The sequence below is a fragment of the Entelurus aequoreus genome, linkage group LG22 (assembly GCF_033978785.1).
Source record: "Entelurus aequoreus isolate RoL-2023_Sb linkage group LG22, RoL_Eaeq_v1.1, whole genome shotgun sequence".
Taxonomy (NCBI): domain Eukaryota; kingdom Metazoa; phylum Chordata; class Actinopteri; order Syngnathiformes; family Syngnathidae; genus Entelurus; species Entelurus aequoreus.
The window spans coordinates 13,546,912-13,564,335 of NC_084752.1; the positions used below are offsets into that span (position 1 = coordinate 13,546,912).

At 38.3% G+C, this 17,424-nt stretch overlaps 1 protein-coding gene across 5 annotated transcripts in view; it reads left to right on the plus strand.

Moving 5' to 3' along the window:
* Positions 1-17,424, plus strand: part of tenm3 (teneurin transmembrane protein 3) — a 755,307-nt gene that overhangs the window by 524,842 nt on the left and 213,041 nt on the right. For all 5 annotated transcript variants that reach the window (XM_062033280.1, XM_062033281.1, XM_062033282.1 and 2 more), the window contains 2 exons: positions 7,778-8,021; positions 15,911-16,012. In XM_062033280.1, coding sequence (XP_061889264.1) covers positions 7,778-8,021; positions 15,911-16,012 — 346 coding nt within the window. The remainder of the gene's footprint in view (positions 1-7,777; positions 8,022-15,910; positions 16,013-17,424) is intronic.

Genomic DNA, 17,424 nt, shown 5'->3' on the forward strand with positions numbered 1-17,424 from the left:
GGTTAGAGGGTTAGGGTTATAATAAGGCCATGCCGAATAAGGCATTAATAAGTACTTAATAATGACTAGTTAAGAGCCAATATGTTACTAATTTGCAGGTTAATAAGCAACTAATTAATGGTGAATATGTTCCCCATACTAAAGTGTTACCATGTTTTTTTACTGGTATACAAAATGAACCGTGCATAAACATCACCTTGTTCAAAGAACAAAACCAACACAGTGCATAAACTCACAACAAATTACACACCTGCAAATCAGTCTGACTTCTGCTGTTGCCGTATCCGTAATACGCCGATAGGGAGAAGTTTTTATTTACACAATGAGTCGGGTGTGTTTTGACCTGAGCCCGACTCACCGAACCCCTAGGGTTCGATCGAACCCAGGTTAAGAACCACTGGGTTAGAGTGTCCGCCCTGAGATCGGTAGGTCGTGAGTTCAAACCCCGGCGGAGTCATACCAAAGACTATAAAAATGGGACCCATTACCTCCCTGCTTGGCACTCAGCATCAAGGGTTGGAATTGGGGGGTTAAATCACCAAAATTATTCCCGGGCACGGCCACTGCTGCTGCTCACTGCTCCCCTCACCACCCAGGGGGTGAGCAAGGGGATGGGTCAAATGCACAGGGTAATTTCACCACACCTAGTGTGTGTGTGTGACAATCATTGGTACTTTAACTTTAATATCTACTGCATGTGTGTGAAACTCTACTGTCATTGAAGTTGTGCACAAACCGATAGAAATCATTAAAGTCCTTGAGATTTGATTCAAGTCCGCTGTGGTCACACTAAACCCTGAAGTCATCTCCCTAACGAAGAATAATGTGTTAATCCATACTCCGATCTTCAGCTATGCCGTACCACTTCAGAGGTGAAAGGCCACGCGCGTCCTCGTGATTGGAGCTGGGTAAAAATGCCCTTGTGCAGTGGCTCATTACATTTAATAGCCCAATATCGGAATGAGTTATTTGCATGCCACATTTAATAGAATGTAATAAACGGTTGGCCAACAATGAAGACACACAGCTTGATTGACTATCTGGAGTAGGCGGTACATTATTGCTGCTATTATGCCCCCGCTTGTGAAGAAACAACACAAGTTAAACCGACCTAATAATCACAAAAGCTGCCCGCTGCGATTTCAACTCCAAGAATTCCGTACAGTGACGCCCAGGAAACATGATCTGTTCACCATCAAAGTTCATGTTACAGCCATTTAATAACAGGGAGTGAGATATTATAATGTAACTGGTATTGCAATATTTCTTCAGGAATAGCCTTTTAGCTGAAAAAAAATGATAAGGAAACCCTGATGTGACTTATTTGTATTTATAATAACAGAATAAATGCCAATAAGAAATACATGTCACTACTTCAGTGATTTAAAAAACATACTGTGTACATTTGTGCCACATGTGTATTTTTTAAGTTTTTTCAAAAATGGCAATACTTTACCATGATAAATTTAACGTATATGTTATAATAGACAATGTAGATGATTTATTGTGTTTCACTCTGTCTGTGATGTACAGTCGTGGTCGAAAGTTGACATACACTCGTAAAGAACATAATGTCACGGCTGTCTTGAGTTTCCAATCATTTCTACAAATCTTATTTTGTTGTGATAGAGTGATTGGAGCACATACTTGTTGGTCACAAAAAACATTCATGAAGTTTGGTTCTTTTATGAATTAATTGTGGGTCTACTGAAAATGTGACCAAATCTGCTGGGTCAAAAGTATACATACAGCAATGTTAATATTTGCTTACATGTCCCTTGGCAAGTTTCACTGCAATAAGGCGCTTTTGGTAGCCATCCACAAGCTTCTGGTTGAATTTTTGACCACTCCTCTTGACAAAATGGGTGCAGTTCAGCTAAATTGGTTGGTTTTCTGACATGGACTTGTTTCTTCAGCATTGTCCACATTGGGAAAGACATTCTAAAACCTTCATTGTAGCCTGATTTAGCCATTTACCACTTTTGACACCACATGGACAAAGATAAGACCTTCTGGAGGAACGTTCTGTGGTCAGATGAAACAAAAATTGAGCTGTTTGGCCACAATACCCAGCAATATGTTTGGAGGAGAAAAGGTGAGGCCTTTAATCCCAGGAACACCACACCTACCGTCAAACATTGTGGTGGTAGTATTATGCTCTGGGCCTGCTTTGCTGCCAATGGAACTGGTGCTTTACAGAGAGTAAATGGGACAATGAAAAAGGAGGATTACCTCCAAATTCTTCAGGACAACCTAAAATCATCAGCCCGGAGGTTGGGTCTTGGGCGCAGTTGGGTGTTCCAACAGGACAATGACCCCAAACACACATCAAAAGTGATAAAGGAATGGCGAAATCAGGCTAGAATTAAGGTTTTAGAATGGCCTTCCCAAAGTCCTGACTTAAACGTGTGGACAATGCTGAAGAAACAAGTCCATGTCAGAAAACCAACAATTTTAGCTGAACTGCACCAATTTTGTCAAGAGGAGTGGTCAAAAACTCAAGCAGAAGCTTGTGGATGGCTACCAAAAGCGCCTTATTGCAGTGAAACTTGCCAAGGGACATGAAAGCAAATATTAGCATTGCTGTATGTATACTTTTGACCCAGCAGATTTGCTCACATTTTCAGTAGACCCATAATAAATTCATAAAAGAACCAAACTTCATGAATGTTTTTTGTGACCAACAAGTATGTGCTCCAATCACTCTATCACAAAAAAATAAGAGTTGTATACTCTATTACTCTAAAGCAGGGGTGCCAAACTCATTTTAGCTCAGGGGCCGCGGGCCGGGACTGTTAAAATCATGGCATTAAAAAACAAAAAAACTTCAGATTGTCTTCTTTGTCTTACTTTGGCCAAAAATAGAACAAGCACATTCTGAAAATATTACAATAAAAATACAGAAAAAAATACCGGCAGCGGTAAAGTTTAAATCCATGAAGGAAAGAAAAAAGTGAATGAATGTTTATAACTGAATACATTTACATATGCATAAAAATGTGTATTCTTTTGTATTATTTTTTTAAATGAATTAAGTAACGTTTATGACAACCTTTTTCCAAAAGTATAGAATGTGAGATATAACAGGATAATGCATACATTTATCATTTGTTTTCAAAACGCCTACAAAAAAGTGGGACCCCAAAAATTAACTGTGGGACCCCATTTTTATGACTTGATGGGGTTCCAGGGACCCCATTTTGAAAATTTCTAGCGCCAACACTGATGGAGTATTGGTGCGTGCAAAACAGCAGCAGGCGGCTGTGGCCTGCGGGCCGGTTCTAATACTAATCAAATATCATCCCGGGGGCCATAGGCCGGATCTGGCCCGCGGGCCTTGACTTTGACACATAGGATTTAAAAGGAGGCTTATGCAAAAGTACGAAAGTTCACTCCATATAGGTAGTAATGTAAAAACAAAAAAAGCCTAAAAAATAATATTTAATAAAGATTATACATTAATTTGTGTTAGATTAAGTGAAATAAGTATTTGATGCTTTGGCAACCAACAAGCATTCTGACTATCATAGACAGGTTGTTTGTTCATAAAGAACATCAAGTAGTCTTTTCCTTAAAAAAAAAAAAAAAAAAAAAAAGTACTCAGAATCTCAATTCATTACGTGGATAAAAGAACCCCCAAAAACAGCCGGTTCTAATACTAATCAACTATCATCATTCATTCGCCGGCCTTGACTTTGACACCCCTGCTCTAAAGGGAACCTATGATGATTTGAATCACTTTCTTTTGATCTCGATGATATGTATTGGATTGGGGAATTGTGCGTAAATTGTGCTCCCCCGGTCACTTTTATAACTCTTTTTTTTTTTTTTAAGTCTGTCTGCAAGATGTTCGATTTTCCCCGTGACTTTCCCGTATTGCAAAGTAGCCTGCTCAGTGTCCGCCCTGAGATCGGTAGGTCGTGAGTTCAAACCCCGGCCGAGTCATACCAAAGACTATAAAAAAAAAGGGACCCATTACCTCCCTGCTTGGCACTCAGCATCAAGGGTTGGAATTGGGGGTTAAATCACCAAAAATGATCGCCGGGCGTGGCCACCGCTGCTGCTCCCTGCTCCCCTCACCTCCCAGGGGGTGAGGGTGATGGATCAAATGCAGAGGATAATTTCACCCCACTAGTGTGTGTGTGACTATCAGCGGTACTTTAACTTTGAACTTTAACTGTGAACATTATACAGAGTCACCCGGCCTCTACAAAAAAAAGCTGTTTTCTGCAGCGTTTTTTGGCACTGTCGGTTTTATTATGCACATCATTAGATGGAAATATATATTTAAATGTTTCCTCGTAGCCTAAGGAAGATGGCTGAGAGCTTGACTTAATGTCTAAATAAGTGCTTTCAACTCGCGGTGCAAAACACTGCAAACAGGGTCACCCAAAACCACATGCAAGCATGGCAGTCACTCCCAATGAGGACACTGAGGTCATGTCCTATGTATTTTTTTTTTTTAAGTGACAAAAAGAAGATGATATGACTGACTGCAAATGTGTCGCGTGCGCTGTACAACATCATGCGGTGGATCATCCTCTCAACATATGATTTTTGGTCATGCGCAGCTCGCGACAACTTAGCAACGTAACGCAATGAAGTCCACTTTTACTATAAATGTCATCCCTTCCGGAAACATTAACATGCAATCAGTGGAGGGGTCTGTTTGCGTGAAGAAGCACATTCAAATGTAAATTATTGGATGACAAGGCGCTTCAAATGCCATTTTACTTCACAGCATGCTGTCATTGCTTAGAATATAATGACACATTTTCCACGTCCGTGGTGGACTGCAATAGTCCTCGCTGTGCTAAGCAGAAGGTTTTGTGTTCAGATCCCGGTGGCTGAAATTTTGGAATGGTTTTTAAACAATGTTAAAATTATTTACCACGCTAAACTTCAGTATATTATTATAAAAAGTGGACTGTTACAAAATAATGCTGATTGTCAAAGATGTTCAATAATATAACACAGTGTTTTTCAACCACTGAAATTATGTAATTTCACCTAATAGGGTTACAAATATTTTTTGCAAACCAGTAATTATAATCCGCAAATGTGCCGTTGCTGTCTAGAGCTCGGCAGAGTAACCGTGTAATACTCTTCCATATCAGTAGGTGGCAGCAGGTAGCTAATTGCTTTGTAGATATGGGGAACATGGTTTGTCGTGATCACAATATGGGGGAGGCAGCGTGTAGGTAAAATGGTATCTAACACTTAAACCAAAATTTAAAAAAAAGGCATTGAAGCTTAGGGATGGCTATGCCAAACAAAACTAAAACTGAACTGGCTGCAAAGTAAACAAAAACAGAATGCTGGACGACAGCAAAGACTTACAGCGTGTGGAGCAGATGGCGTCCACAAAGTACATCCGTACTTGACATGACAATCAACAATGTCCCCACAAAGAAGGATAGCGTCCGCACAACTTAAATAGTCTTGAGTGCTAAAACAAAGCGAGTGCGGGGAATAGCGTTCAAAAGAAGACATAAAACTGCTACAGGAAAATACCAACAAAGCAGGAAAAGCCACCAAAATAGGAGCGCAAGACAAGAACTAAAACACTACACACAGGAAAACAGCAAAAAGCTCAAAATAAGTCAGGGCGTGATGTGAAAGGTTGTGACAGTACACCTACTTTGAGACAAGAGCTGTAGTGATGCATGCTTGGTTATGGTTTGAATTCATATCCAACAATCGCGAGAACAACTTTTTATTGTCGATATCGGTTACTGAGTTACATTTTTTTAAGGTTTTCTGCTGGTGGTGTGCCTCCGGATTTTTTCAATAAAAAAATGTGCCTTGGCTCAAAAAAAGGTTGAAAAACACTGCTAGAACATGTGATAGTTCTACCTCCCGAGTGTCAAAATCAAGGCCCGCTGGCCAGATCCGGCCCGTGAATTAATTAGTTTAGTTTACTAGTTTAGTTTATTATTCTTCGGTCAACAAAATAAACAAACAGTTGTACATTCATAAATTGAAAATTAATGAATGAATTGTGTATTGATATTTGATTAGTATTAGAACCGGCCCGCAGGCCACAGCCACCTGCTGCTGTTTTACACGCACCAATACTCCATCAGTGTTGGCGCTAGGAATTTTCAAAATGGGCTCGGACCCCATCAAGTCATACAAATGGGGTCCCACAGTACATTTTTGGGGTACCACTTTTTTGTAAGCGTTTTGAAAACAAATGATAAATATATGCATTATCCTGTTATATCTCACATTCTATATTGTGTTTTGGTAAAAAGGTTGTCATAAACTTAATTCATTGAAAAAATAATACAAAAGAGAACGCATGTTTATGCATATGTAAATGTATTCAGTTATAAACATTCATTCACTTTCTTCTTTCCTTCATGGATCTAAACCAGGGGTGTCCAAAGTGTGGCCCGGGGGCCATTTGCGGCCCGCATCACAAGTTTTTTTGGCCCACGGCATGTTGTCAAAATAAAATCAGACAAAAAAACAACAGTAAAAATGTAAGCATAATAAGCAAATATGGTAGCTAATTTTAATACTAATATCAATACAAAGCAGACACATTTTTTTGTCTGTAAATGTATGTCTGTTTTAGATTCTTTTTTTCTTTTCTTTTTTTTTACAAAATAAAATATCAAAACGGCCCCCGCATGCTTTGACTCGTCAGTGTGTGGCCCTTTGTGGAAAAAGTTTGGACACCCCTGATCTAAATTCTACCGCTGCCGGTATTTTTTTCTATATTTTTATTGTCATTTTTTCAGAATATATTTGTTCTATTTTTGGCCAAAGTAAGACAAAGAAAACAATCTGAACTTGTCTTTATTTTTTTGTTTTAATGCCATGATTTTAATTGTCCCGGCCCGCGGCCCCTGAGCTAAAATGAGTTTGACACCCCTGCTGTAGCGTAATAGAGACAGATTGAAACACAATAAAGCATCTAAATTGTCTGATATTACATATATGTTACATTTATCATGGTAAAGTATTGCCATATTTGAAACACTTCAAATACAAATGTGGCACAAATGTACAGTATATTTTTTTAAATCATTGAAACAGTGACATATATTTCTCATTAACATTTATTTTGCTATTATAAAAACAAATAAGTCATATCAGGGTTTCCATACCATTTTTTTTTTTTTAGCTAAAAGGCTATTCCTGAAGAAATATTGTAATACCAGTTACATTATAATATTTTACACCCTTTTGTTAAATGGCTGTAACATGAACTTTGATGGTGAAAAAAAATAGCGCTGTCTGTATTTGTTTCTATAATTTTATTGTAATATTTTCAGAATGTCTTTGTTCTACTTTTGGCCAAAGTAAGACAAAGAAAACAATCTGAAGTTGTATTTATTTGTTAGTTTTAATGCCATGATTTTAATAGTCCGGCCCGCGTGTGCGCAGATTTTCCTCCATGCGGCCCTTGAGCTAAAATGACTTTGACACCCCTGTTCTACCTCAATAAAAAGGTGTTATATTTATATGGTGCTGGAATACCCATTATTTCAACTTTTCAAAGCCTCTCTTAGACAACCAATTTTTGACCTCGGTATTTTTCAAATCCTAGTTACGGACTTGCATGCAAGGGCATGCCAAAATGCATGAACCTTGGGATTTTTCGCTTTTGCATAGTTTACCACGAGTATCCAACACTGTAACACATTTTATACGTAAAAAAAAAAAAAAGGCCTTTAAAAGGCTCTGGCTTATCATAGGTTAAATATGGTATCAACAAATTTCAGTGGAAAAATAATAATGCAACTAATGCATGCTTGTCTTCCAGTATGACTTTGTGGAGCTGCTGGATGGAAGTCGTCTTCTATCCAAACGATCCCTAAGTGACGTGAACATGGCACATGTACCCTTTCTTGGTGGTTTGGACTCGGAAAGAATGGTCCGACACAAGCGCTCAGTGAACGTGCACGAGGCTGGCTTCATTCGGTACCTGGACATGGGCATTTGGCATCTGGCCTTTTACAACGACGGGCGCAGTACGGAACAAGTGTCTTTCAATACTGTCATCATTGGTAAGTCTTTGTCATAGGTCGTTTCATTTTGATCTACACATATTTGGATTGTCATTCAGAAAGTCTTCACTAGGGATGTCCGATAAATGCTTTAAAATGTAACATCGGAAATTATCGGTATCGTTTTTTTATTATCGGTATCGTTTTTATTTTTTTATTTTTTTTATTTTTTATTAAATCAACATAAAAAACACAAGATACACTTGCAATTAGTGCACCAACCCAAAAACCCTCCCTCCCCCATTCACACTCATTCTCACAAAAGGGTTGTTTCTTTCTGTTATTAATATTCTGGTTCCTACATTATATATCAATATATAACAATACAGTCTGCAAGGGATACAGTCCGTAAGCACACATGATTGTGCATGCTGCTGGTCCACTAATAGTACTAACCTTTAACAGTTAATTTTACTAATTTTCATTCATTAATAGTTTCTATGTAACTGTTTTTAAATTGTTTTACTTTCTTTTTTATTCAAGAAAATGTTTTTAATTTATTTATCTTATTTTATTTTATTATTTTTTGAAAAAAAGGACCTTATCTTTACCATACCTGGTTGTCCAAATTAGGCATAATAATGTGTTAATTCCACGACTGTATATATCGGTATCGGTTGATATCGGTATCGGTTGATATGGTATCGGTAATTAAAGAGTTGGACAATATCGGATATCGGTAAAAAGCCATTATCGGACATCCCTAGTCTTCCCCACCCCATGCAAAGTCCACAAGCATTGAGTTTAAATAAAAAAAATGCTCAATCCATGTGAAAAGACTTTAGCAGGCTTTCTAGCTGAGATTCTGCTATAACCCGTAAAACAAGCACATTGTACCGTATTTTCCAGACCATAGGGCGCACCGGATTATAAGGCGCTCTGCCGATGAATGGGCTATTTTCGAGCTTTTTTCATATATAAGGCGCATTAAAGGAGTCATATTATTTTCTTTTTTTTTTTTTTATTGAAAAGACTTCCTTGTGCTCTACATAACATGTAATGGTGGTTCTTTGGTCAAAATGTTGCATAGATTATGTTTTAGAGATCATCTTCAAGCCGATTTCTGACAGTCTTATTTACGTGACTCACCTTCGACAGCGTGGAAGAAGTGTCAAAAGATGGAGCTAACTGTTTTAATGACATTCAGACTTTACTTCAATCAATAACAGAGCAGCATCTCCTCATCCACCGGAAATGTGTCCCGTGAAAAACCGTCCGACAGTTCCTTGGGTGAATAATGTAAACTCACTACACCGGTATGTTTTAGCGCTTTCATGGCGAGTTTACTGACAGATATAAGTAAGAACTTTGCGCTACTTTATATTAGAAATGGCAACAGCGGAGAATGAATGTCCCATAACCAGAAGATAGAGAAAAAGAAGAAGCTTATTGACAACGACTATGGACTACAAAGGCGGACTCGCGCAATTTTTCAGGATTAATGCAGATCCCAAATACAGATCAGCAGGTACCAGAAGGTAAGAAAAGTTGCTTTTGCATATTATTGCGTAACAAAACGTCAGACAATGTCTTACCTTATACACACACCATAATAATACTCCTATGTTGAAGCACAGTACAATCCATCAAGCGGTGCGGCTTCATAGCTTACCAAAGTCGTACTAAAACATGTTGATAGATTTTTGAGCGCCGTGTGTAATGTTCTATATTTTCAATGGAACATATAAAATGTTGGTGTTGTTTACTTGAGTCATATTGCTGTCTACACATATCTCCTATGTGTGACTGCCATCTACTGGTCGCGTTTATCATTTCACCGTGTAGCAAATAAAATAGCTTAAAGTTCGGTAAGCTCAACCAAAAGTATTCCGCACTGTCGAGTTTTGAGAAAACGAAAGGATTTTATGTGCGCCTTATAGTCGGAAAAATACGCTTCACAAATTACAAGCCACTTAGGGCCTGATCTACTAAGATGTGACCTATTTTTTATTTACTAACACTGCATACACAATTGATAAGTACAAAAGTGGTGCAGAAAGCCCTATTTAAATGACGAATGTGCGTGTACTACCGGCTGCACACCCAGTGCATCATATGCTGTAACCAGATGTGCGGGGGTCTTTAACTAAATTCCAAATTGGTCCAGATACAGAACGTTTCCTCGTGCGTAGTCCGGGTACAGCAGGTGTTTTTATTAGGTTATTACAGAGCTTATTTTTTTCTGACATCAATTCAGACATTAGTGCGTATGTTTGCTCCAAAACACCATGTCATAATGTTTTATTTTAGCCATCGTCCCTGAACATGAGACAAACTAGATTTTGTCCTTCCAGGGGAAATAATACGTTTATGCATTCTGACTTCAAAGTACTGTTTTCACTATCCCTGTTCCTCTTCTTACAGCGCGCCATGTTTATTTACTATTCTGTTGTCTCCGATTCGTCGCTTTCTGTCTATTGTGGCAGGTGGTCAGGGCGAGACAGGGCAATGGTATCACTGCTCTTTTTTCCATCTCTTGTCTCTGTCCTCCCTCTGCATAAGTCTCACTCCTTTCCTTCTTCTGTCCGTCGATATCACTCATTCTTACGTGTCGGTTGCTTTGCTTCACTTTCGTCTGTCTCTGCATTTAGAGTCACCATGTTTATTGTCTGGAATGTTTTAACTCCGTCAAAACTTCAAATCATTGAATAATTAATAGACTGTAAGTCCAAGTCCAAATGGTATGGCGCCTGGGTCTAGACTCGTACCACAGTCTGCCAGTTAATGATCCCTGTCGCAGTGTTTTGTCATGCTGTGGAAAATCCAGCACACAACAATAGTTTGTATCCTCTTTTGACTTTTGGCTTATACCAGTGGTTCTTAACCTGGGTCCGGTGAGTCGGCCTCAGGGGTTCGGCGGAGCCTCTGCCACGGAGATAAAGAGACTTCCGACTTATCGTGTAAATAAAAACTTCTCCCTATCAGCGTATTATGGATACCCTTGCCAACCTTGAGACCTCCGAATTAGGGAGATGGGGGGGGGGGGGAGTATATTTATAGCTAGAATTCACTGAAATTCAAGTATTTCTTTTATATATACTGTATATATATAAAAGAAATACTTGAATTTCAGTGTTCATTTCAGTGAATTCTAGCTATAAATAAACCCCCACCCCCATCTCCCAAATTCAGAGGTCTCAAGGTTGGCAAGTATGTTCCTGACCCCGAAGCATTTTTATTTGGTACATTGTGTAATGAACAGTAGATGGCAGTCACAAATAAGAGATAAGTGTGGACTGCATGTAGACAGTTCAAAAAGACTCTAAAAGTACAGGTTAGCAAGCAAGCCCGTAACCATGATGTTTCATTGAGAATATCAAACATTACACATGGCCCTCAGAAATCTGTCAAAATGTTTTAGTACGACTTTTGGATTGTTGGCACATTACAGCTCCCATAGTCAGACGTGCTGCGCTTCAACATGCGAGTATTATTATGGTGCTGTAGCGAGTAAGGACGGGAGTCGAAGGATAGAGCTAACTGTTTTAGTGACATCCAGACTTTTGCTTAAAACAACAACTGTATCCCCTTATTCCCGGTTTAATGTTTAATTCATCCTCCGCTGTTGCCATTTCTAATATAAAGCAGCGTATATTTCTAACTTATACATCTGTCAGTAGCCACGCTATGGAAGTGCTAAAAACTACCGGTACAACAAAGATGAGGGGGAAAAGACGCTGTCCAGGTGGAGCCACGTAGATAAAACCGCCCGCAAAATGGTGAATCCTGAAGAGACGGTCAGAAAGCTGCTTCTCTGCAACATTTTTACCAAAGAATCAGAATCAGAAATACTTTATTAATCCCCGAGGGGAAATTAAGATTTTCAGCACAATCCCATTCAAGATCAGACAAACATTACAGGGAGACAGAACAGGATCGCTGACGGGTCTGCCAATGTCCGGCGGCCCTTATGCCTGGTTCACACCAACGACGCTTGCCGCGCTTTAAATCGGCGAGCAAAGCGCCGTCATTTTTGTCAATTTTTCCACGAATATCCCGATCTCCGAAGTAATGTTATGCTTTGATATGCTCTGATACGCTCTGATACGAATTAGTTGCCGCTTTGTTACCGTTCCTCACGATTTGATGCCGCTTTGATCCCGCTTTGATACGCTTTAAATCACGCTTTGATACGTTTCATTACGCTTTATTGAACTTTATTACGCTTTGATGCGATCCTGACGCTTTAAATCAGGCTCTGACACGATTATCAAGCTCTGTTGTGCATTGATACAACAAAAATAAGAAAACAATGTGAAAAACTCAGTATGCTAAGTTTTCCCCACATTTTTTTAGATTTATCTATTTATTTGATTTCTCTTTTTGTTTTATTATATACAGGATAAAACACATAATGTAATAAAAAAGAGAAATATGGTAAACAAATAAGTAAAAAAAAATGTGAAAAACTCAGTATACTTAGTTTTCCCCACATTTTTTTAGATTTATCTATTTATTTGATTTCTCTTTTCGTTTTATTATATACAGGATAAAACACATAATGTAATAAAAAAGAGAAATATGATAAACAAATAAGTAAAAAAATTGTGGAAAAACTCAGTATACTGTTTTCCACACATTTTTTATATTCATTTATTTTTTTTAATTTCTCTTTTTTTCCGTTATATTATGTTTTATATCTTCATTTCTTTTATTTCTTTGTCATCTTAATAAATATCTATCTTTCATTTCTTATGCTAGTTGACAATAATAAAAGGCATTTCTTTTATTTTTTATATTCATTTATTTTTTCAATTTCTCTTTTTTTTCCGTTATATTATGTTTTATATCTTAATTTCTTTTATTTCTTTGTCATCTTAATAAATATCTCTCTTTCATTTCTTATGCTAGTTGACAATAATAAAAGGCATTTCTTTTATTTTTTATATTCATTTATTTTTTCAATTTCTCTTTTTTTTCCCGTTATATTATGTTTTATATCTTCATTTCTTTTATTTCTTTGTCATCTTAATAAATATATATCTTTCATTTCTCATGCTAGTTGACAATAATAAAAGGCATTTCTTTTAAACGTAACATATTCTCTTTATTATTAACATTTTCATACAGAAAAATTATAGACAGTAATGTCAAACTGCAACATCAAACAGCAGAAGTACAGAAACAATGATCATTGTATAAAAAAGGCAATGATGCAAAAGAGAATGGATTTGTAATCCTGTGTTGGTTTTACATAAAGTTTCAATGTCACTAGTCAATATCACAGTCACCTCCTATTGCGCTTTGAACCAAGATCTGTTAAGCTTTCCTACGCTTTGAGTCAAGCTTTGCTGAGCTTTGTCAGGCTTTGTCACGCTTTGATACGCTCTCGGCGCTTTATTCCATTCTTGACAGAGCGCAGAATTTTTTAAAACCGTTTAAAAAATGTTGGCGAACTTGCCGCATGTCCCGCTTCACTACAAGCTTTCCCACGATCCATTAGGACCCTCACGCTTTAATCAGGCTATGTTACGCTTTAACGCCGCTTTGCATGCCGCTTTAAAGCGCCGTCAAAGCGCCGTTGGTGTGAACCTAGCATTACAAAAAAGGTGAGAAACAGGTAAACGCTACAAAAGTAAAACAACGAAAAATAATTAACCATTACTATACAAACCCCGTTTCCATATGAGTTGGGAAATTGTGTTAGATTTAAATATATACGGAATACAATGATTTGCAAATCATTTTCACCCCATATTCAGTTGAATATGCTACAAAGACAACATATTTGATGTTCAAATTGATAAAAAAAAATTTTTTTGCAAATAATCATTATTTTAGAATTTGATGCCAGCAACATGTGACAAAGAAGTTGGGAAAGGTGGCAATAAATACTGATAAAGTCGAGGAATGCTCATCAAACACTTATTTGGAACATCCCACAGGTGTGCGGGCTAATTGGGAACAAGTGGGTGCCATGATTGGGTATAAAAGTAGATTCCATGAAATGCTCAGTCATTCACAAACAAGGATGGGGCGAGGGTCACCACTTTGTCAACAAATGCGTGAGCAAATTGTTGAACAGTTTAAGAAAAACCTTTCTCAACCAGCTATTGCAAGGAATTTAGGGATTTCACCATCTACGGTCCGTAATATCATCAAAGGGTTCAGAGAATCTGGAGAAATCACTGCACGTAAGCAGCTAAGCCCGTGACCTTCGATCCCTCAGGCTGTACTGCATCAACAAGCGACATCAGTGTGTAAAGGATATCACCACATGGGCTCAGGAACACTTCAGAAACTCACTGTCAGTAACTACAGTTGGTCGCTACATCTGTAAGTGCAAGTTAAAACTCTCCTATGCAAGGCGAAAACCGTTTATCAACAACACCCAGAAACGCCGTCGGCTTCGCTGGGCCTGAGCTCATCTAAGATGGACTGATACAAAGTGGAAAAGTGTTCTGTGGTCTGACGAGTCCACATTTCAAATTGTTTTTGGAAACTGTGGACGTCGTGTCCTCCGGACCAAAAAGGAAAAGAACCATCCGGATTGTTATAGGCGCAAAGTTGAAAAGCCAGCATCTGTGATGGTATGGGGGTGTAATAGTGCCCAAGACTTGGGTAACTTACACATCTGTGAAGGCGCCATTAATGCTGAAAGGTACATACAGGTTTTGGAGCCACATATGTTGCCATCCAAGCAACGTTACCATGGACACCCCTGCTTATTTTAGCAAGACAATGCCAAGCCACGTGTTACATCAACGTGGCTTCATAGTAAAAGAGTGCGGGTACTAGACTGGCCTGCCTGTAGTCCAGACCTGTCTCCCATTGAAAATGTGTGGTGCATTATGAAGCCTAAAATACCACAAAGGAGACCCCCGGACTATTGAACAACTTAAGCTGTACATCAAGCAAGAATGGGAAAGAATTCCACCTGAGAAGCTTAAAAAATGTGTCTCCTTAGTTCCCAAACGTTTACTGAGTGTAGTTAAAGGAAAGGCCATGTAACACAGTGGTGAACATGCCCTTTCCCAACTACTTTGTCACGTGTTGCAGCCATGAAATTCTAAGTTAATTATTATTTGCAAAAAAAAATAAAGTTTATGAGTTCGAACATCAAATATCTTGTCTTTGTAGTGCATTCAATTGAATATGGGTTGAAAAGGATTTGCAAATCATTGTATTCCGTTTATATTTACATCTAACACAATTTCCCAACTCATATGGAAACGGGGTTTGTATATTGCGCACACACGATTGCACCCTGCACGGACAAGCAACCAAACAAAAACATCATTTCAACACCCATATACACTCTGGTGGCCTCTGAGGTGTTCCTCTGGGGTGGGGGGTGGTGGGCATGGCCAGAGACAGGAGCAGACCCAACAAAGCAACCAAGAGAGCCGACTCCACCCTCGTCAAAGAACCACCATTACGTGTTATGTAGACCACTAGAAAGTGTTTTAAAAGTTGAACAAAATCATAATGTGACCCCTTTTTTGTACCTTCTAATCCGGTGTGCCTATGTTTTGGAAATAGACCTTCCCATAGGGCGTGCGCCTTATAGTTTGGTGCGCCCTATCGCAAAATACGGTAATAGAATGGTTTATGTTTATTTTGAACATGCATACAACTACAACAAGATGCATCAGAATTTGTTAGGAGTTAAATATGATACACACACGTTACCTGTAACACTTCTGTGCTTATATCAGGCATCACCAGAGGGACAAAAAAAAATAGTGTGCAGTGTCGAGAGTGAGCAAGAGCTAGGAAGCAGGATAATTGGATTTTAGAATGTGTTGATTGGACTGACTGCATGTAACTATAGCAACTGTAGCAGACATGTCTTTCACTGTGTTTTTTTATTATTCTCATGACATACTGTTCTATTTCCTGCCCGCCCAATTAACTTGCACCCTTGCACCACCTCTTTGCCAAATCAGAGTCGATTATGGAGTGTCCCCAGAACTGTCATGGAAATGGAGATTGTCTCTCAGGAATATGTCATTGTTTCCCCGGATTCCTGGGGCCCGACTGCTCTCGAGGTATGCAAATAAAAATGATGTAAATGTTGGAATAGTGAATGTGACCTGTAATGCAACATGTTTAGGTAATAGGATTTTTTTGCTGCAGAACCTTCAGTTTTTAAAATACGGTACACTGACTAATGATTCCCTTCGTCTTTGACTTCTCTATTTTTTAGTACACTAAATATTCCAACAGTTTTGAGTAGCATTAGGTCAAACTAAGATTAGCTTGTTATTTCACAACATAATAACAGTAACATTGGCCTTGCTACCTGTTGATTGGTCGACTTTATTTTATGCTGGCCTTTTTTTTCTTTCTTTGTTTGCAACTTTTACATATACTGTAATACTGTAATTGGGATTTGTTATATGTTGTATATACAGTCGCGATCAAAAGTTGACATACACTTGTAAAGAACATAATGTCATGGCTGTCTTGAGTTTCCAATACTTTCTACAACTCTTTTTTTTTTTGTGATAGAGTGATTGGAGCACATACTTGTTTGTCACAAATAGCATTCATGAAGTTTGGTTATTTTATGAATTTATTATGGTTCTACTGAAAATGTGACCAAATCTGCTGGGTCAAAAGTATACATACAGCAATGTTAATATTTGGTTACATGTCCCTTGGCAAGTTTCACTGCAATAAATTGTGTTTCATCTGACAACAGAACTTTCCTCCAGAAAGTCTTATCTTTGTCCATGTACATGTCAGATGAAACAAAACAATAGCTGAGAAAAGGTGAGGCCTTTAATCCCAGGAACACCAAACCTACTGTCAAGCATTGTGGTGGTAGTATTATGCTCTGGGCCTGTTTTGCTGCCAATGGAACTGGTGCTTTACAAAGAGTAAATGGGACAATGAAAAAGGAGGATTACCTCCAAATTCTTCAGGACAACCTAAAATCATCAGCCCGGAGGTTGGGTCTTGGGCGCAGTTGGGTGTTCCAACAGGACAATGACCCCAAATGTGGTAAAGGAATGGCTAAATCAGGCTATAATTAAGGTTTTAGAATGACATTCCTAAAGTCCTGACTTAAAAGTGTGGACAATGCTGAAGAAACAAGTCCCTGCAGAAAACCAACAAATTTAGCTGAAATGCACCAATATTGTCAAGAGGAGTGGTCAAAAATTCAACCAGAAGCTTGTGGATGGTTACCAAAAGTGCCTTATTGCAGTGAAACTTGCCAAGGGACATGTAAGCAAATATTAACATTGCTGTATGTATACTTTTGACCCAGCAGATTTGGACCCATAATAAATTCATAAAAGAACCAAACTTCATGAATGTTTTTTTTGTGACCAACAAGTATGTGCTCCAATCACTCTATCACAAAAAAATAAGAGTTGAAGAAATGATTGGAAACTCAAGACAGCCATGACATTATGTTCTTTACAAGTGTATGTAAACTTTTGATCGCGACTAT